At 47.9% G+C, this 22,323-nt stretch overlaps 1 protein-coding gene across 4 annotated transcripts; it reads right to left on the bottom strand.

Annotated features, from left to right (window-relative positions):
* Positions 1 to 1,138: 1,138 nt before the first annotated feature.
* Positions 1,139 to 20,334, bottom strand: LOC123097319 (uncharacterized). Of its 4 annotated transcripts, none has more exons than XM_044519020.1 (5): positions 19,994 to 20,332; positions 18,662 to 19,263; positions 18,252 to 18,563; positions 18,060 to 18,156; positions 17,742 to 17,989 (listed from the first exon to the last, which is right to left on the bottom strand). In XM_044519020.1, exons 2-5 carry the CDS (start codon positions 18,676 to 18,678, stop codon positions 17,774 to 17,776), a joined length of 642 nt encoding a protein of 213 aa, XP_044374955.1. In that variant the 5' UTR covers positions 18,679 to 19,263; positions 19,994 to 20,332; the 3' UTR covers positions 17,742 to 17,773. The 4 variants fall into 4 exon arrangements, with proteins under 4 accessions (XP_044374957.1, XP_044374955.1, XP_044374954.1 ...); XM_044519019.1 differs by having other exon boundaries at positions 18,662 to 19,257; XM_044519022.1 differs by lacking the exon at positions 17,742 to 17,989 and adding an exon at positions 1,139 to 1,390 and having other exon boundaries at positions 18,662 to 20,334.
* Positions 20,335 to 22,323: the final 1,989 nt, after the last annotated feature.

Below are 22,323 nucleotides of genomic sequence, written 5' to 3'. Positions count from 1 at the left end.
GGCGGCTCACGAAGAGCCGGATGTCCGGGCCTCTGGCCGGATGTCCGGGCTGACGGGGTTCAGCTTCGGGTGCGTTCTGTGATGGGCGCCAGATTTCCGGGCTGGTGCCGGATGTCCGGGCTTGCGGGAGGGGCCGGATGTCCGGGGCCTGGCCGAATGTCCAGGCCCTGTAGCACTTCGATTGCTGGGCTGCTGCTGTTGTTGACATCTTCAGGGATCGGATGTCCGGGTCCTGTGGCCTTTCTCCGGTTCCTCTCGTCGTGCTCCTTCATCCTTGTACTTGGGGACTTGTCAATCATTCTGAGCATCTCCGAGAGGGTCTCCTTGGTACCTAGGCATGTGTAATGTCCTTGCATTAGGTAGCAACCATGTCTCACATGAATGGAAAGGAGAAGCATTTAGGAGCGGGTTCACCTTAGGTGCAATGGCGTAGGCTCGAGTGTACATGGGGATGATCGTAGGATGCTCCGCATCATTTCGTCCGTAGCTTATTATTGGTGTTGCACCACCTTATTTTGGGCCAGGCCCATGTAATCTATTTTAGAGTCCATGTTGTAGGGGAAATGACTTAGGAGGTGTTTTAGTCCCACCTTGCCTAGGGTGGACGAAATCCACTCTCTTTTCCCTATAAATATAGCCCTTAAGGCATCATTTAGACTTGGGTTTTATTTAGTTAAAAGTTAGCCATTGCTGTAACTTCGTGTACTTCGTTTGTGTCCAACGACCAGACCAAGACCGCTTATGAAACCCCACTTTTATCAAGACTTCATCCATATTCGCAATATTCAGATTGCTAATCATATTCTTGCTTGTTCTTCGATTGCTTGCAGGAATAGACCTTCGTGGTCAGGTTGATCGTGCTCCCGCGTGGTCAATAATCTCTCGGAGTTGGTTTTGCGTTTGCTAAGGCGCAACGTCGTTGCACGTTTGTAGTCGGATCGTCAAAGTCGTCTCCACCAAATCGACAGTTATCATCTCATCGAAAGATCGGGACACCCTCGCCTCTATCAAGTGGTATCAGTTTTCAGGTTGCTCGGTGAGATTTTTCAGGTTTTCATAGTCTAGATTGCATATGTTCTTCATACCTAGAGTCCAAGAAAAAACCACAAAAAAAGTTAGATTAGTTCATCCGTGTCCCAGACAGTCTGAGCCTTTTTGCTATTACCACTTCGTTTTTGCATTGTTGAATTTTGGGTTGCATCGTGTGTCGAGTTGCTGGTATTAGTGTCTAGTCTTTTAGAGTTTCGAGTTCTGGTCACGTTTTGTTCACGCCGCATCCGCATACACCATCATCCACTTCATTATCATTCTACGCTGCCACTTATTTTCTTCGCCGCCGCTGTTCATCATCATCCATCCATTGTTGCCGTTCGTCGCCATCTTGATTCGTCTTTGAAAGAAAAAAAATCAGCATCATGATCCTTGTTGGAGAGAAAGATTAAGAAGAAAGAGATCACATTCTTTAGGTACAAGTGGAGGCCGAAGCAAAAAAAAACTGCAAATATTTGGAATGATAGATTCGTGGGTATCCTATCATATATTGTCCACGTTTTGAGTTTGGAAAGAGAATAAAAGGAAGGAGTGGATACGTGAGGGATACTAGTGCTTTATTTGGCAGATTTGGATCGGCCATATTGAAAAAAAAACCCTGCTGTTTGGCCTCTCCACGCAAAGAGAACACATTGATTGCAGATTTGTTTCCTTGCGTTCACGTGAAAAAAAAAACAGATTTGTTTCCATCGACTTGGAGTACCAGTTGGCTGGTTCGGTTGGGTTTCTTAACAAAAAAAAAGAGGTTGACAAAAAAAACGTGAAAGAGAGTTAGTTGGAAAGTTTGGATATTCCTTTAGTTGGGATCACGTTTTGGGAAAAGATCTGACCGAAGCCTCCAAGTTTGGTAACTTTGGATCGGCTTAAAAGAAGAAACAAGTGCAGATCTGGTTTTCGGTTGGAGGTTTCCAAGTCTGGACGTTTTTTTTGGAGAGAAAAAAAAAGACCCGGTTGGAGGTTTCTCACTTCTGGATGTGTCCTTGGAAAAAAAAAATCAATTCCATACGTGTGGGGATTTTCCGTTGGAAAGAGAGAGAGAGAGTTGAAAAAAAAAGATCAATCACGTTTGCACTTGGAAAGTGCTGATCGGGCAAGAAAAAAAAAAGCCAATCGTTCCTTGCTTCAGAGGCTCTCACGTGAGTGGCTTTGTCAATTATGTGCCTGTACATTTGAAAAGCAAAGAGAGCAAGCACATACCAAATATTTGATACGGTGTTTGAATAAAAAAAAAGGGATTATCCGGTGGTTGAAGAGAAGAGACATACTAGTGCTACTACTAGCTTTTGTGTTGTGTAACGCCCGGATAATTAAGCTACAGTAACCCCTGCTAATGATGCCAGGTCATCATTTATTACTGTTGGTAATCCTCGCTTGATCAAATCTTAGTTCAAACTCTAATTCAAATTAAAGCCCGGATTTCAAATTTCTCAAACACACAAAATAAAATGTTCAAAGTGTGCCAAATATTTCATAAGTAATTATGGTGGTGAACCAACTTTTTTGTAGTGTTTTAATGCACTAAAATTAAATAAAACTGTATAAAGAAAATATTAAAAGGGAAAAACCTCCCCCACTGGGCCAACTGGCCCAGCTGGCCTATGAGCCCATGCCGCGTGGGGATAAGACCGAGTCACCCCCCTCTCCTCGTCAGCTCCCTGGGATCTTTTCCCCGCACGATCCCCCTCACTCCCCATGCACCCACGCTCTTCTCCTCCCCCGATTCGGGATCTGGATCGGGCCACGTCCCGACCCACTGCCCCGCTCGATCTGGACGCCCGCCCGCGCCCAGGGCGCACGTCGCCGTTGCCGTTGCTACCTCACCTCGCCCCGCCGCCCGCCCGCGCGCCGCCTCGTCCCCTCTGACTGGGGCTCGACCTCGACACCGCCGCCGCTCGGAGCCCCCTCGCCGGAACCACGACGCCGCCACACCGTCCCCGTCGTCGTCCCCAACGGCTCCAACGAGCCCGCTGCCACCCGCCCTACAGCTCCACCGTGAGCACCGTCTCGCTCTCTCTCTGTACTCTCCCGTGGTAGCCGTAGATCGCCACCGACGTGTTCGTGCTCCGGCTGCGTCCGATGGCCCAGTTCGCCTCGGTCGTCCCCGCTCGTCCTGCGCGCGCCCCGCACCCGCCGTCGCCTCGCTTGCAGCAGCTACCCCCGCTTCCCCTCCGTGCGCGCGCCCACCTCCCCGATGCCGCTGGTCCTTCCGCCTCTGCTTGTCGCGTCGCACGCTCGCCTGACCACCCCGCCTCCGCCCGCCGCTAGCTCCGGCACCGCCTTCCAGCTCGCCCCGCCGCGGCGGATGTGCCGGCGCCGGCCTGCTCTCCCACTCCACCGCAGCCGCTTGCTGCAGCTCCGCCGCCCCGCTCTGCCTCCTTCGCCGCCCCACCGCGCCCACCGGCAACCTCCCTCCCCACGGCCACCTCCGTCGCCGGTGCTGCGCCGACGCCTTGGCGCGTCCCCTCTCCCGTGGTCGTTCGGGCGGGCGTCCACGCCCAGGCGCCCGTAACCGCCGCCTGTTAGCCGCTTTGGCCCAATGCCTATGACACGCGGAGCCCGCCCCCAAAAACAAAAAAATAATTAATTAATTAGTTAACCAATTAATTAACTTAATTAAGGTTTGCTTAATTAAGTTAACATGTTAATTAACTATCTAATATGTAATTAGTTAGATAAGTCAATGACAGGGGGCCCCACCCCCTGTTGACAAGTCAAACGTTGACTGATCAACCGGCACCCCCTGGCCCACTTGTCACCCACTGGTTACACTTTGGTGTACACTATGCTGGGTGCGCCTAGCATTTTAGCATTTATTTTCGTATTAAATATTATTTCAGAATATTAATAAAACTTTAAAAATTAATAGAAATTAAACCGTAGCTCGGATGAAAAAGTTTTCTACATGAAAGTTGCTCAGAATTTCGAGACGCGGTCCGTTCGTCCGCCACACATCCCTAGCATAGAGAACATGCAACTTTCCCCCTCCGATCCATCTGTCCGAAAATGCCTAACTCCGGGAAAACTTTCCGGATGTTATCCTCCTTCGCTGGTATCATGTAGCACCGCGTTAGAATACCCCTAGCCTTGCGTGTTACCCCCATCATGCATCTATGTTGCATCCGTTTGCATTATATTTACTGTTTCTTCCCCCTCTTCTCTCCGGTAGACCCCGCGACTGCTGCTGATGCCCCTGTGATCGACTACATTCACGACGACCCTTCTTCCCTGTCAGAGGAGCTTCGAGGCAAGCCCCCCCTTTGATCATGCCGAAATCTCCCATTCCATTCTCTCATGCTTGCATTAGATTTTGCTACTGTATTTGATTGCTCCTATTCTGATGCATAGCCTGCTTTTGTACCTGCTATTGTTACCTACCTGCTTCTCCTAAACTGCTTAGTATAGTTTGGTTAGTGATCCATCAGTGACCCCCACTTGTCCTTGTTGCCCCTGCTTCATCATCGACGACTCGATCTACATGATCGACGACTAGAGCCCGACACCTCACATCACATCACGCCCCTTTTGTTGCTCGACTCTGCAGAGCTACTATCGAGTGCCGAGGGTGATCCCTCATAACGCACTCCTGATGATAATTCTGTAGTGTAGCTATTCGGTCGTGGTCATCGAGGGTGATTTCCTCTTTCACCATTCCCGATACGGCTCTGTCGTGCAACACCTCAAGTGTGAACCTCGAGGGTGGTCCCTCTTACGTTCACCTTAATGATTACATTGAGTGGAATCCATCGGGGGTGATTCCTCGGGTTTTCCCCTTGATGTCTGGACACATGGTTACCTTGACTTTACTTGAGACCCTTGGGAAAGTCGGGCGGGCCCGGAGAGCACCCGCAAGATGGTTACGAGGCACGGCCGGGAAGTCAGGCAGCCCTCGAGTGGGCTGGGCTTGCCCTTGCCGTATTTCCTCGAGACGGGGCGACGGGGTCACATTATCGTGAGTCTCTGCTCGGCTCCGCAAGCTAATAATACACTATGGTTTGGGTATTTGTTCTGAGTTGGCCTTTGGCCTTTACGCACTAACCACCACGCGAGAATAGTTATGGGCCTCGACGTCGCAGTATCAGCCGAAGCCAACGATCCGGAGTGCAACGGGCGATGGGCCCAGACCCCGGAGTGCTTAGATGTAGACGGGTGGGGACCTCTCTGCTGAGCCTAGGTAGGGCTACGACGTGTTGATCTTCCGAGGCCGGGCATTGACCCAGAAAAGTGTGTCCGGCCAGAGTGATCGAGCGTGTTGGAAAACATGGTGCACCCCTGCAGGAAGATCTTTATTCGAATACCGTGTCCACGGTAATGGACGTTCAGACTTATATCTTGATCTAATACAACTAGAAATGGATACTTAAGATATGTGGCTCCGGGATTGCTTTCTCGCAAGGAGTCGAGGAAGAATCTCTGGGCTTTATTGCTACAACATGTTTGTTAAATATAAACTGCTATTCTTTACTCTTCTACATGCTGCAAGATGCTGCTGCCTGAAGATGCTAGTCTTCGATAGGCTAGGCCTTCCCCTCTATTCTGGCATTCTGCAGTTCAGTCCACAGATACAGCCCTTCCATTTGATACCAATGCATACTTAGTTTAGATCTGATGCTTGCGAGTACTTTGGATGAGTACTCACGGTTGCTTTGCTCCCCCTTTCCCCCCTTCTTTCTTCTTTCTGGTTGTTGCAACCAGATGGTGGATCCTTGGAGCCAGATGCCACCGCCGACGGATACTACAACATGGAGGCCACCGAAGACCAGGAGTAGTTAGGAGGTCCCAGGCAGGAGGCCTTGCCTCTTCGATCGTGTTGCTTTTGTGCTAGCCTTCTTAAGGCATCCTTGTTTAACTTATGTCTGTACTCAGATATTGTTGCTTCCGCTGACGCTTGTGTATCGAGCTAGGTATTCGAGCCGTCGAGGCCCCTGGCTTGTAATATGAAGCTTGTATTATTTTATTTGTGTCTAGAGTTGTGTTGTGATATCCTCCCGTGAGTCCCTGATCTTGATCGTACACATTTGTGTGTATGATTAGTGTACGGTCGAATCGGGGGCGTCACAAGTTGGTATCAGAGCCGACTGCCTGTAGGAATCCCCCTTTCCAACTCCTTGACCGAAGTTGAGTCTAGTTTTTTTGAAAAACTGTTTTACTAACATGGCTGTGTGGCTTACGGGCCCACGTCGCCAAATGGATGGTATTAGGATCTTTTACTCCTCGTCTATACTCTGGGACTCTGTTCTCTCTTCTATTCGGGTTAAATGATTTTGCTAACTCTATCCTAGGTTCTCGTGATCACATCCATCCGGAGATTCGTAATACGCCTTTCTTGAGTTGAGAGCCAGGATCTGCTTCACATTGTTCATGGGCCGCAGGATCCTTTTATCGAGGGCACCCTGCGTCGTCCCCTATAGATTCCTCGCTCTAGTGGTTTTCCCCGACGTTGATGTAGCCTTTGGTATGTCCCGTTGTTGTATCCCTCCATCGCGTGCAAGCGTGCCGCCTAGTATGTCTAGTATGATTCTCTCGTCCGAATTCATATTAACAACGTGTAAATGGCTCTGTATATGTATATGTATGTCTTTAATGACTACTGCTTTGTACATACTGCGCCTTTGCTCATTGTTCAAGTTACATCATGAATGACTCTATACACCTGCTCCACCCCTGGTTAAACTGCTCTCTGATGCTTCTAGCAGGATGGCTGACGATCCTCCACCTCCACCCTATATTGCCGCAATGATGCAGCAGTTTGAGCTGAATCGTCAGTTTATGACTGGAGTACTGGCTCAGTTTCCAAACCAGAATGCTCATCAACAGCCTGCCCCAATAACACTGCCAGAATTTGTGCGCCTCAATCCGTCCATTTTCCGCAACTCCACCAATCCTATGGATGCTGATGATTGGCTTCGTGACATCCTGTTTGAGATGGAGTCAGCTAATGTTGCCCCTGCCAGTTACGTCACCTTTGCGACATTCCACTTGAAGGGTCCAGTTGCTCAATGGTGGGAAAGCCACAGGGGTATGCTGCCTGCAGAGACTGTAACCACTTGGCAGGAATTTCAGTTAGCCTTCCGTGCACGACACATTCCTCAAGGTCTGATAGACCAGAAGAAGGAGTTCCGCAAACTCTCACAAGGCACAATGACTGTGGATGAATATCAGAGGAAATTCCTTGAATTATCTCGCTATGCTGCGGATGACGTCTGCACTGACGCTCGCAAGAAGGAGAAATTCCGTGAAGGACTGCGTCCCGATATAAAGCTCGCACTTGTTGCTCATGATTGCGCAGACTTTGCGACGCTTGTCAGCCAATCATTCCGAACTGAAACTGGTCTGACTGAGTACCAGGAGTCACTCAAGCGTACTCGAGATGTTGGCCCATCCTCGAGTCAGCCTGCTCAAAAACGTCGAGTCTGGATCCCACATAATGTCCATCACCGACCTGCTCCAACACCAAGGCCGTCTTATGTTGCACCTCGTCTGCCTCCGTCGTCGAGACTGCTAACGGACAATCCAATGTTGTAGCTCCTCCCCATAATGATGGCTTATGCCACAGGTGTGGACAGCCAGGGCACCTTACTCCCAACTGTTGCCAGGGTCAGCTGCGAAATGCTTCACGTCCTCCTTTTGGCCGCAGGAAGGGCCGTCGAAATCATCCTAACAGAAGTTGTAGTGCCAGACCGCCTGCAATGAGTGGTGGTCGAGTCACCCATGTCAAGATTGAAGAAGCTCGTGAGTCCCCAAAATTGTGATGGGTACCCTTCGCGTTAATTCAGTGCCAGCTTCTGTTCTCTTTGATTCAGGAGCATCACATGCTTTTGTGTCCCAACAATTTGCTAAGTTGCATGGGTTAGATATGGAAAATTTGCCCACTCCTCTAGCAGTTCAATCTCCGGGATCCAAGTGGCAAACCACAATGATAAGCCCTCACGACCAAATCGAGATTGGAGGCTTACTTTTTCCGGCTTCTCTCATTGTACTCGGACCTTCCAACATAGACATCATTCTTGGTATGGACTGGTTGACAGCCCATAATGCTAAGATCGATTGTGCCGCCAAGACAGTCCAGCTCACTCACCCTTCTGGTCAGTTGATCAACTACTCAACTCAGATGATCCAGGATGCCAAGAATCAGATATATGTTTTGAATGCATTGAATCCTTCACCTCTTGAGGGAATAGAGAACATTCCAGTCGTTCGTGAATTTGAAGATGTCTTTCCAGAAGAACTTCCAGGAATACCCCCTGCTAGAGCTGTCGAATTCGTCATAGACTTGAAACCGGGCACAACTCCTATTGCCAAGCGACCCTACAAGATGCCGCCGCATGAACTCCTTGAGCTCAAGGAGGAAATCGACATTTCACTTCGTCAGGGTTTTATCCGTCCAAGTTCATCTGCTTGGGGAGCACCTTCTCTCTTTGTCAAGAAGGATGGAACTAATCGTTTGGTCCAAGATTACCGACCTATCAACCAGGCAACAATTCAGAACAAGTATCCGCTTCCCAGAATCAATGATCTGTATGATCAGCTTGTTGGTTCCTCAGTATTCTCAAAACTTGATTTGAGGTTGGGTTACCACCAGATTCGGGTTCGTGAAGAGGATATTCCCAAGACTGCCTTCGTTACTCGCTATGGTTCATACGAGTACACCGTCATGTCCTTTGGTTTGACAAATGCTCCAGCGACATTTTCTTGTCTGATGAACTATATATTCATGGAATACCTCGACAAGTTCGTCGTGGTTTATCTGGATGATATCCTTGTATATTCCAAGAATAAAGAAGAACATGTTGAACACCTTCGACTTGTTCTGGAAAAGCTTCGAGAACATCAACTATATGCTAAGTATTCCAAGTGTGAATTCTGGCTACCCGAAGTGACCTACCTTGGGCATGTCATCTCCAAGGATGGTATTGCCGTCAACCCCGAGCGAGTTCAGGCTATTCTCGACTAGACTCCTCCGAAGAATGTCAAACAAGTCAGAAGTTTTCTCGGGCTCGCCAGCTATTGCCGTCGATTTGTCGAGAACTTCTCCAAGATAGCCAAGCCCCTGACTGGTCTGCTTCACAAAGGCGTCAAGTTCGAGTGGACAGAAAAATGTCAGGAAAGTTTCCAGACACTCAAGGACAAGCTGACTTCTGCCCCAGTGCTTGCTCCTCCCGATACTAAGAAGGATTTCTTCATTTATTGCGACGCTTCACGACAAGGATTAGGCTGTGTCCTAATGCAAGAGCGCAGAGTGATTGCCTATGCCTCTCGTCAGTTGCGCCCACACGAAGAGAACTATCTAGTTCATGACCTCGAGCTTGCTGCTGTCATTCATGCACTAAAACAGTGGCGACAATACCTTCTCGGTAATCGTTGTGAGATCTTCACCGACCACCAAAGTCTGAAGTATCTGTTTACCCAGCCAGACCTGAACCTCCGTCAACAGAGATGGAAGGAGATGGTAGCAGATTTTGACTTGGGTATTTCCTATACACCAGGCAAGGCTAATGTAATGGTTGATGCTTTGAGCCGTAAGTCATATTGCAACCATCTCGAGGTTCGCAAAGTTCAGCCCTCGCTTGTTGAAGAATTCAGGAAGCTGAACCTCCATATTATTCCTCCGGGTGCACTCGCTCCCCCTCCTCCAGGGTACCGCAAAGTGAACCTCCACGTTGTTTCCCAGGGTTCTCTCAATACCCTGGTTGCTAAACCAGATCTCGTGGATAGCATCAAGGAACTGCAGAATTATGACTCTCAAGTTGAGAAGATTAAGCGCTACCTCGCAGAAGGAAAGCCCTCATTCTTCACTGTTACTGATGATGGCACTTTGTACTTCAAAGGCCGCCTAGTGGTGCCGTGTAAGGAGGAAAACCTGGATATGACTAAGGAGGTTATGGAAGAAGCTCATGACACTCCGTTGTCTATTCATCCCGGTAGTACCAAGATGTACCAAGACATTCGTCAGAGATTCTGGTGGTCTAATATGAAGCAAGACATTGCTCGTTATGTTGTTGAATGTGACGTTTGCCGTCGTATCAAAGCAGAACATCAAAGGCCTGCTGGAACTCTGCAACCTATCTCTATTCCGGAATGGAAATGGGACCATGTTGAAATAGACTTCGTCACTGGATTTCCCAAATCGCAGAAAGGTAATGATGCTATACTTGTCGTCATTGACCGGCTTTCCAAAGTTGCACACTTTCTGGCCGTCAAAGAAACGATCACTGCTAGTTAGCTGGCAACCCTTTACATGTCCAGAATTGTTTCACTCCACGGTATTCCATTGGTTATCAGCTCAGACCGTGGCAGCTTATTCACTTCACGATTCTGGGCAAGTTTCCAAGAAGCTATGGGAACTCATCTGTCTTTCAGTACTGCTTTTCACCCTCAGTCGCAGGGACAAGTTGAACGTGTCAATCAAGTTCTCGAAGACATGCTTCGAGCTTGTGTCATTTCCTTTGGCAAGAAATGGGAGGAATCTCTCCCGTACGCTGAGTTCTCCTACAACAATAGCTATCAAGCTAGTCTGAAGATGGCCCCATTCGAAGTGTTATATGGACAAAAGTGTCGAACCCCTCTGAACTGGTCAGAAACTGGGGAACGTCCACTCATTGGTCCGGATATTATCCAACACGCCGAAGAACAAGTCCACGTCATTCGTGAGAATCTCAAGACTGCTCAGTCACGTCAAAAGAGTAATTATGACCGTCATCATAAAGACATGGTCTATCAACCTGGCGAAAAGGCTTACCTTCGAGTCACACCAATGAAGGGTGCACACCGCTTCGGGATCAAGGGAAGCTAACTCCTCGCTATATTGGTCCTTTCACTATTCTCGAGAGGCGTGGAAAAGTGGCATACCAACTGGAGCTGCCGTCAAACCTTTCTCAGGTTCACGATGTGTTCCACGTGTCACAACTCCGCCGCTGCTTCAAGGACCCAATCCGAGCAGTGGACCATGAAGTGCTTGAGTTGCAACAAGACCTCTTCTATAAAGAGCATCCGGTCCGCATTCTCGACCAAGCTGAACGCCGCACACGTCAGAAGGTGATCAAGTTCCTCAAGGTCCAGTGGGCACATCACTCTGAAGACGAAGCCACTTGGGAACGCGAGGATCGTCTTCGTGATGAGTACCCCGAACTGTTTCCTTCTACCTCCTAAATCTCGGGACGAGATTTCTTGTAGTGGAGGAGAATTGTAACGCCCGGATAATTAAGCTACAGTAACCCCCTGCTAATGATGCCAGGTCATCACTCATTACTGTTGCTAATCCTCGCTTGATCAAATCTTAGTTCAAACTCTAATTCAAATTAAAGCCCAGATTTTAAATTTCTCAAACACGCAAAATAAAATGTTCAAAGTGTGGCAAATATTTTATAAGTAATTATGGTGGTGAACCAACTTTTTTGTAAAGTGTTTTAATGCACTAAAATTAAATAAAACTGTATAAAGAAAATATTAAAAGGGAAAAACCTCCCCCACTGGTCCAACTGGCCCAGCTGGCCTACCAGCCCATGCCGCGTGGGGATAAGACCGAGTCCCCCCCTCTCCTCGTCAGCTCCCTGGGATCTTTTCCCCGCACGATCCCCCACACTCCCCCACGCACCCACGCTCTTCTCCTCCCCCCGATTCGGGATCTGGATCAGGCCACGTCCCGACCCCCTGCCCCGCTCGATCTAGACGCCCGCCCGCGCCTAGGGCGCCCGTCGCCTTTGCCGTTGCTGCCTCACCTCGCCCCGCCGCCCGCCCGCGCGCCGCCTCGTCCCCTCTGACTGGGGCTCGACCTCGACACCGCCGCCACTCAGAGCCCCCTCGCCGGAACCACGACGCCGCCAGACCGTCCCCGTCGTCCTCCCCAACGGCTCCAACGAGCCCGCTGCCACCCCCCTACAGCTCCACCATGAGCACCGTCTCGCTCTCTCTCTGTACTCTCCCGTGTTAGCCGTAGATCGCCACCGACGTGTTCGTGCTCCGGCTGCGACCGATGGCCCAGTTCGCCTCGGTCGTCCTCGCTCGTCCTGCGCGCGCCCCGCACCCGCGGTCGCCTCGCTCGCAGCAGCTACCCCCGCTTCCCCTCCATGCGCGCGCCCGCCTCCCTGATGCCGCTGCTCCTTCCGCCTCTGCTCGTCGCGTCGCACGCTCGCCTGACCACCCCGCCTCCGCCTGCTGCAGCTCCGTCGCCCCGCGCTGCCTCCTTTGCCGCCCCACTGCGCCCACCGGCGATCTCCCCCCCCCCCCACGGCCACCTCGGTCACCGGTGTTGCGTCGACGCCTTGGCGCGTCCCCTCTCCCGTGGTCGTTCGGGTGGGCGTCCATGCCCAGGCGCTCGTAACCGCCGCCCGTTAGCCGCTTTAGCCCAATGCATATGACACGCGGGGCCCGCCCCCAAAAACAAAAAAATAAAAATTTATAAAAATAATTAATTAGTTAATCAATTAATTAACTTAATTAAAGTTTGCTTAATTAAGTTAACATGTTAATTAACTATCTAATATGTAATTAGTTAGATAAGTCAATGACAGGGGCCCCACCCCCTGTTGACCAGTCAAACGTTGACTGGTCAACCGGGACCCCCTGGCCCACTTGTCACCCACTTGCTGGGTGCGCCTAGCATTTTAGCATTTATTTTCGTATTAAAATTAATTTCAGAATATTAATAAAAAATTGAAAATTAATAGAAATTAAACCGTAGCTCGGATGAAAAAGTTTTCTACATGAAAGTTGCTCAGAATTTCGAGACGAATCCGGATACGCGGTCCGTTCGTCCGCCACACATCCCTAGCATAGAGAACATGCAACTTTCCCCCTCCGATCCATCTATCTGAAAATGCCTAAGTCCGGAAAAACTTTCCGGATGTTATCCCCCTTCGTCGGTATCATGTAGCACCGCGTTAGAATACCCCTAGCCCTGCGTGTTACCCCCGTCATGCATCTATGTTGCATCTGTTTGCATTATATTTACTGTTTCTTCCCCCTCTTCTCTCCGGTAGACCCCGCGACCGCTGCTGATGCCCCTGTGATCGACTACATCGACGACGACCCTTCTGCCCTGTCAGCGGAGCTTCCAGGCAAGCCCCCCTTTGATCATCCGGATACCGCCCATTCCATTCTCTCATGCTTGCATTAGATTTTGCTACTGTATTTGATTGCTCCTATTCTGATGCATAGCCTGCTTTTGTACCTGCTATTGTTACCTACCTGCTTCTCCTAAACTGCTTAGTATAGGTTGGTTAGTGATCCATCAGTGACCCCCACTTGTCCTTGTTGCCCCTGCTTCATCATCGACGACTCGATCTACGTGATCGACGACCAAAGCCCGACACCTCACATCACATCACGCCCCTTTTGTTGCTCGACTCTGCAGAGCTACTATCGAGTGCCGAGGGTGATCCCTCATAACGCACTCCTGATGATAATTCTGTAGTGTAGCTATTCGGTCGTGGTCATCGAGGGTGATTTCCTCTTTCACCATTCCCGATACGGCTCTGTCGTGCAACATCTCAAGTGTGAACCTCGAGGGTGGTCCCTCTTACGTTCACCTTGATGATTACATTGAGTGGAATCCATCGGGGGTGATTCCTCGGGTTTTCCCCTTGATGTCTGGACACACGGTTACCTTGACTTTACTTGAGACCCTTGGGAAAGTCGGGCGGGCCCGGAGAGCACCCGCAAGATGGTTACGAGGCACGACCGGGAAGTCAGGCAGCCCTCGAGTGGGCTGGGCTTGCCCTTGCCGTATTTCGTCGAGACGGGGCGACGGGGTCACATTATCGTGAGTCTTTGCTCGTCTCCGCAAGCTAATAATACACTATGGTTTGGGTATTTGTTCTGAGTTGGCCTTTGGCCTTTACGCACTAACCACCACGCGAGAATAGTTATGGGCCTCGACGTCGCAGTATCAGCCGAAGCTTTGTCAGACGTCCAGTGCAGCATTGCGGCACGGCTGGGCCGGCGCCATCCGGGCAGCCTGGATCCGCCCTGCGCGCAACGATTCGGAGTGCAACGGGCGATGGGCCCAGACCCCGGAGTGCTTAGGATGTAGACCGGCGGGGACCTCTCTGCTGAGCCTAGGTAGGGCTACGACATGTTGATCTTCCGAGGTCGGGCATTGACCCAGAAAAGTGTGTCCGGCCAGAGTGATCGAGCGTGTTGGAAAACGTGGTGCACCCCTGCAGGGAAGATCTTTATTCGAATACCGTGTCCACGGTAATGGACGTTCAGACTTATATCTTGATCTAATACAACTAGAAATGGATACTTAAGATATGTGGCTCCGGGATTGCTTTCTCGCAAGGAGTCGAGGAAGAATCTTTGGGCTTTATTGCTACAACATGTTTGTTAAATATAAACTGCTATTCTTTACTCTTCTACATGCTACAAGATGCTTGGAGCTGCCTGAAGATGCTAGTCTTTGATAGGCTAGGCCTTCCCCTCTATTCTGGCATTCTGCAGTTCAGTCCACAGATACAGCCCTTCCATTTGATACCAATGCATACTTAGTTTAGATCTGATACTTGCGAGTACTTTGGATGAGTACTCACGGTTGCTTTGCTCCCCCTTTCCCCCCTTCTTTCTTCTTTCTGTTTGTTGCAACCAGATGGTGGATCCTTGGAGCCAGATGCCACCGCCGACGGATACTACTACATGGAGGCCACCGAAGACCAGGAGTAGTTAGGAGGTCCCAGGCAGGAGGCCTTGCCTCTTCGATCGTGTTGCTTTTGTGCTAGCCTTCTTAAGGCATCCTTGTTTAACTTATGTGTGTACTCAGATATTGTTGCTTTCGCTGACGCTTGTGTATCGAGCTATGTATTCGAGCCGTCGAGGCCCCTGGCTTGTAATATGAAGCTTGTATTATTTTATTTGTGTCTAGAGTTGTGTTGTGATATCCTCCCGTGAGTCTCTGATCTTGATCGTACACATTTGTGTGTATGATTAGTGTACGGTCGAATCGGGGGCGTCACAAGTTGTTGCGTCACGTATATACTTGTTGCCACCGCGTATGAATTCCACTTGTGTCTTAGGCTCGCGTCTCTAGCACGGTCTAGCCTAGGACCAGCACTCGACTACTTTGAGCGATTATTCAACTTGCATTAATTAACGTGGTTGTAGCATTTTTCCCACATATATAAAGCCAACCCAGCTCCATATATTTCTACATCGTGCATACATACGTTTTCGCTTTACCCAACTCTTGGAGTTATTTCACACCGCTGTTTGCCGGTCACCACCTGCTGCATGGTAAGAACTTGTAAGACTTTGATTTGCTATACTGTGAGCGCTTTACCATCATTTCCCAGTAGTTCATAGGAACATTATTTTTGGATTTTGTTTCTACTAATCATGACAGGATCTAGAGTCAATTCATGGGGTTTGTCGATCGTGGGAGACATGCCATCACCTATGCAAATACCACAACCGTCACGAGAGGTGCACAAACATCCAAATGCACATGATCAAGTTAATGTTTCTATACCGCCATTTAATGGCCGTTTTAGACCTACTTTATATATTGAATGGGAGTTTGACATAAATAATATATTTGCTTCCAATAATTTTGATGAACGTAAAAAAGTTAAGGTTGCGGTTGGTTTTTTCACTGATTATGCTTTAGTTTGATGGAGTGAATATTGTCGGTTACACCCTATTGATATACCTACTACTTGGGATGATTTGAAACTTGCCATGCGACATACATTCGTTCCCGCTTATTATACTCGTGATATGATTAAAAAGTTGCAACATTTAAAACAAGGTAGTGACACTCTAACAAAATATTATGATGATTTACAAACTACCTTGTTGCATTCCTCTTTAGAAGAAACTGAAGATAATTTTATGGATAGATTTTAGGTAGGATTAAACCGTGACATTAAGGAGATACTAATTCATGAACAGTGTTATCCTATGGACCGTTTGTTTCGTCTTGCTTGCAAAGCTGAACAGGAGATAACAAGACGTGTTGCCCAGAAGACAAACAAGTGGAAGGTGCAAATCCAAAAAGTTGCGACGGTCGTTCCTTCCACCACTGCGCCTACTATGACAACAACATCCATTGTTGTGAGCACTACATCACCTCCACCACGTGACCTGTCGCCACCTAGAGTGCCTACATCATCTGAGTTAACCATAATAGGTAATGACAAAGGTATTAATCTTCCACCTCCACATGAGTATGATGAATGCCTTGTTAATTTAAATGCACCATGCGATGAGCTACCTATTATTTTGATCACACCAGCTATTTTAGAGGACTCTGTTGATGATTTGACTTTGCCATGTGATCAAACAATTTTGAGTGAACTCATTGAATTAACTATTGATGCGAAAGAACCATGTGAATCAGGGAATAACTCAAATTTGGATCAAGTACGTTTGAAAATAATTGTGCCAATGTTTAATCATTTTGATATGACCTCTAATCTTGGTGATGGTTCATCAATGTTGGTATGGTTTAATGATAAGCATTGTCAATCTTTTGATATGAATAAGAGCTTCACTTATATGTGCAAACTGAGTTGCAATATTTTCATGCCTTTGACTTCTTGTGATAATATATTGGATTTATATTTCACGACTTTTGAAGGGTGCTCTTGTATAACAATGTCACATGTGCCCCAACTGAGATCAGTAAAAATGGATGACATATACATATACAACGTGTACACCTTGTCTCTTTTGTTAGCCACATTTCAGACTAAGCAACGCAGAGGACGGCTTTGTTTTCAAGAAGGGGAGGATGATGAGGACATGGCTACCGCAGTTACACCCATATCCCCTGCTGTTTTACCTCTGGAACAATTGCTAGAGCTCGCATACGCCAATTAAATTATCAGGTACTTTCGTTTCTTGGTAATGTTTCTAGTGTTCATGAGAATATGATGCTGCCTAACTTAGATACATTTGTGTTGCTTGCAATTGAAGGGCCTAGCACGGACAAGGATGAACATTGGAGCATCGTCAAGCACGGAGATGAAGGTGCGTGCCAAGAGAATAAGAACAGAGGTTCAAGTGGAGATTTCCGGACTTTGAAGCCACCATGATGACATACAAGAAGATGGACGAAATATACAAGATGGTCTTTCATAAATTTCGTTCATAGCTTATTATTGGTGTTGCACCACCTTATTTTGGGCCAGGCCCATGTAATCTATTTTTAGAGTCCATATTGTAGGGGAAATGACTTAGGAGGTGTTTTAGCCCCACCTTGCCTAGGGTGGACGAAATTCACCCTCTTTTCCCTATAAATATAGCCCTTAAGGCATCATTTTGAATTGGATTTTATTTAGTTAAAAGTTAGCCATTGCTGCAACTTCGTGTACTTCGTTTGTGTCCAACGACCAAACCAAGACCGCTTATGAAACCCCACTTTTATCAAGACTTCATCCATATTCGCAATATTCAGATTGCTAATCATATTCTTGCTTGTTCTTCGATTGCTTGCAGAAATATACCTTCGTGGTCAGGTTGATCGTGCTCCGGCGTGGTCAATAACCTCTCGGAGTTGGTTTTGCGTTTGCTAAGGCGCAACGTCGTTGCACGTTTGTAGTCGGATCGTCAAAGTCGTCTCCACCAAATCGATAGTTATCATCTCATCGAAAGATCGGGACACCCTCGCCTCTATCAATACTTGTCCGTTTTAATTCCTTTTTTCAGAAATATCAACCCATTCACACTTAAAGAAATCCACCGAAAATTGTCCAGAGTAGTTCAACTGAATAATACCAATTATCCTTCCATATTAAGTCGCATCATCTGGTGCAGCATATGTAGATGTTTTGGCACGTACCACCACTCCACTATTTTGACTCGCCCTATCTAAGCGTTTAGGCCTAAACCGATATCCTCCGGAGTTGTAAGCGCGGTACCTTTTTGCTGCATCAACTGGGCCACGTGCTAGCCATCTAATATCATTATTAATACTACCAATACCATTTTCCTTCTCCAATTTAATTATCTGTAGATTAAGAAGTTGTTTAGTAAATGGCTTCAGTTGTACATACAAAGGATATGAAATATGGACTTACATGAGCCTTGAACCAGTCCTTGAACTTATCATGTTGGATGGACTCGACCGTGTTTGAGGAGACATCACGCTCGCTAGTGATCTCATCAGTGTGAGCTCTGCAAAGCAATTTTATAATTAGTTTTGAAGTCAAAGAAAGAGTTGTGAAAACATGTCAAAAAAACTGATATTATTTACAGGATTGAGGTATTACCGAAAGAATGGGTTGACATCTGAGCAGTTGAACAACACATATCTATGTGCTTGGAATTTAGCCAACCCTCTAAGAACATAATTGCCAGGCTTTCCAAGTGGTTTTCCTACAGAAGGAAACAGAGTTGATCCTTGTTCAACATCAACCGCCTCATCGTCATCGTCATTCCTTGAAGGCCGATTATGCTTGGTGGCGAAACCATCAATATATCTTGAACAAAACATCATGCACTCGTCTGCAAGATGTGCTTCAGCGATAGATCCTTCTGGATGTGCTCTGTTACGCACATATGACTTCAGGACACAGAGATACCTGCATAAATAAAAAATGAAAAAAGAAGACAAAAATTGTTAATGAATGTAGTACTACAATAATTAGAAAATATATATGTCTCATTTTTGACAAAATACCTTTCCAGAAACCACATTGAACGGTAGGCCACAGGACCACCTATTTTTGCCTCTGTTGCTAGATGAAGATCCAAATGCACCAGGACAAAACTAACATGAACATATCTTCCTATAATTCCTTAAACAGAGTTGGTCTTTATTCAGGGGCGGACCCAGGTTATGATGAGTGGGGGGCCAGGACCCCACTCAATTTTTGGCCCTCCCTGTATATGTCGAATACTAGCCCAGCAAAGCCCCCAGTCGGCCTAGGTCTAGTGCCCCCACTCCCTTACAAAAGCCCAGAAAACAGAAAAGCGACAGACTTTCTCAGCATCCCTCGCCCCTGTTCATGCGTACACGAGCAATCTCCACTTAAATAAAAGGAAATTGCAGTGCTTAATCGGGAGGCGAGACGACACCGCATCAACTCTTCTTGGAAATTAATTGCAGAGCAAACGAAACGTCCGCTCGGCTGCCGCCTGCTGCAACGATGGCCCTCCACGGAGTCTGCCGCGCGCTCGGCTCCGGACGCTGCTTTGCCGCCGCCGGCTCGCTACGTACATGCGTCCCTGGTCACTCATCCATACTGTAGGTCTGCATCGGCCTCATTCCCAAATCTGAAACTAGGTATGTTTTTCTTCAGCTGATGCATTAATGATATAAGTTATTCTTTTGGATTTCTGGTTTTGGTTCATGTCAAATCAAATGCAAATATGCAATTCGTGCCAGTACAACACTGCTCCTCCTATCTGGCATGTACTTTGTTCTAGTCAAATTTGATATGTCACTTTCTACCGGGCGGCAAGTCTGTTAGCTATCTCAAAATCAAAAATGATATGCCACATTCTAGCATGATGTTTTCTACGACTTGGGAATACAGTGCGGTACTTGTGTGCTAGCCTGCTTCTACTAGCATACTTTGTTCTAATCAAATTTTCTATGCAATTCAATCTGGCAACAGGCCCTGTAGGCAAGCCAGTCATGACTAATACAGAACTAGTACTTGTGTGCTAGCCTGCTGCAACTAGCATACTTTGTATGTGAACCTTTCACAATTAGTATTTCAATGATTTGACTGAGAAAAAGAAGGTAGACAATGGAGACGTATTTGACAAAAATAATCAAGAAATGTCAACACCACCACCCAGGCAAACAGCAGCTCCAAACGGACAATCAAGACAATGTGAACAGCAGCATCATTTATCATATATACACTAATAATCTCTAGTTCCTTTCCCTAATCTTTCTAATTCTAGTAGTTCACAAACTTCACAAGTTGACATATCACATAAAGATGCTTCTATACAATAGTAGAATTGGTTAACAGAGAGAAGAAGAGAGAGTTCATATTACCAGCGTCCTGGTCAGCAGCAGAGGGAGTCGACCGTCGGTCGTCCTGTCTGGAGTGTGGAGAGGAGGGAGGCAAACGGAGGGACGGCTGGAGTAGCTGGATGCTGGAGACCAGGCGGCGGCGATGGCGTCCCCTGGACGGCTGGGGTTGCTGGACCAGCACGCAGCAGCGCTGGCGCGGTCGTACGGGGAGGCCCCGGCCCGCCGGTCCTGGGTTCCTGGTGGCGCGGGGCGGCGTCACCGCACCGGGGAAGGGCGGTGGCGGAAGGGGCGGCGGAAGGGGATAGTGGATGGATTTCCACCGATTTGGGACAAACCCCTACCACATTCACATGAAAAAAAATCGCGGCCACTGAAAACGACGGGTTTTTTCTGGAGACACCGGTCAACGGCTTTTGTAAGAACACCTGGTTCAACCGTTTTTTTTTTGTTCGATTGTGTGGACGGTCCATGGAGCTAAGCCAAGTACCCAGGTCATCGATTCTGGTTTTTTCTAGTCCAACCGCTAGTCCGGGTCCTTAAAAAAAACTATTGTCCAATGTAATGCTGGGGTGGTTGTGATGTCTCATACTCGCGACAACTACGTATCTTCCTATTCATGGACTCGTTTGACTGGTTTAAAGAAAAAGGCTGTCGGCCTCGCTGGTCAGAACATGCTCCCGGGCTTTGTCATGTGGGATGACGCGATGTTGGTCGAGACGACCGATCAGGAGCGAGATCGGTCGGTTGAACTAGAATGTTTTTTCTTTAAAGAACCATCGAGGTCACAGGTTTCCTTTTCCGGTACGACTACAAGTACGCTCGGTTTTTTAAACCGTGCATGTAGTTGGTATCCCTTCCCTTATTCTCTATCGCCGTGGAGGTGGAAGGAATGAGGAGACTAGATTGATGTGCCAGCCTCTTGGATATGTCGTTACAAAATCGTTGACGGTAGGTCGCAACAGACGCATATCGTTGTTGCCACTTTTGTAGTACCACCCAAGCGCTCTCAACACCGATCGAAAGTCGTCGCCCTCGCTGGTCACAACATGCTCCCGGGCTTCATCGTGTGGGATGACGCGATCTTGGTCGAGACGATTGATCAGGAGCGAGATCGGTCGGTTGAACTACCATGTTGTTCCTTAAAGAACCATCGAGGTCGCGGGTTTCCTTTTCCGGTACGATTGCAAGTACGCTCGGTTTTTAAAACCGTGCGTGCAGCTGGTATCCCCTTCCTTATTCTCTATCGCCTAGGAGGTGCAAGGAAGGAGGAGATGATGTGCCAGCCTCTCGGATATGTCGTTACAACACCGTAGGCGGTAGGTAGCGACTGATGCATATCATCGTCGCCACTTTTGTAGTACCACCCCATGCGCTCTCAGCACCGATCAAAAGACGTCGGCCTCGCTCGTCATAACATGCTCTCGGGCTTCGTCGTGTGGGATGACACGATCTTGGTCAAGACGACCGATCAGGAGCGAGATCGGTCGGTTGAACTACCATGTTTGTTCCTTCAAGAACCATCGAGGTCGCAGGTATCCTTTTTCGATACGACCGTGCGTGCAGCTGGTATCCCCTCCCTTATTCTCTATCACCTAGGAGGTGGAAGGAAGGAGGAGACTAGATTGATGTGCCAGCCTCTCAGATATGTCGTTACAACACAGTCGGCGGCAGGTCGTAACTGACGCATATTGTCGTCGCCACTTTTGTAGTACCACCCCATGTGCTCTCAGCACCGATCAAACTCAGATGGATGATGCTTGGCTCGCCGATTCGGTTCCTTCGTCATTTTCTTTGATGCCCTAAGACTATCATGATCAAACCCTATTCTGCTCGTCGATTCGATGCAGCTGATCTACTGCAACAGTTTTGCCTGCATAAATTGAACCATTAGAATCAAATGACTGAAATTGGGAACAGAGAAAATGCTTAAGATTTGCACCATCACCTGATGATACTATGTACTTTCGTTTTTCCTTCTGTATCCACACTAATATTATTCGTTGGCACACTGGCCACCATGGCTGCTGCTTCTTAAACGACTTATTGGGATGGCACATGAGGCAAACATGTTGCTGGTCTCCTATACCTAGTGCTTAACAAAATGTTAGCCGTCGGTTGAATAATGCTCAGTTTGCACAACCTGTACACTTTTCAACTTAAACCTGTACTGAATCCATATGTCGACAGCGTTATATCTGAGCATGGGAGTGGCTAGACCCATGGTCTTGAACCTCATCTCTCTGTTTTGAGTTATGATAAGTTGATAGTGTATTGATGTGCTACTGTGTACTTCTCTGCCCTCTCCATTCACATGTTTCTTTTTGTAGGTTTCATCGGTTCTGGGCACCAAA

The sequence above is a fragment of the Triticum aestivum genome, chromosome 4D, assembly GCF_018294505.1.
Source record: "Triticum aestivum cultivar Chinese Spring chromosome 4D, IWGSC CS RefSeq v2.1, whole genome shotgun sequence".
In the NCBI taxonomy this organism is placed as follows: Eukaryota; Viridiplantae; Streptophyta; class Magnoliopsida; order Poales; family Poaceae; genus Triticum; species Triticum aestivum.
The sequence above is the reverse complement of the archived record's forward strand: the minus strand, read 5'-3'. Positions and strand labels throughout refer to the sequence as shown.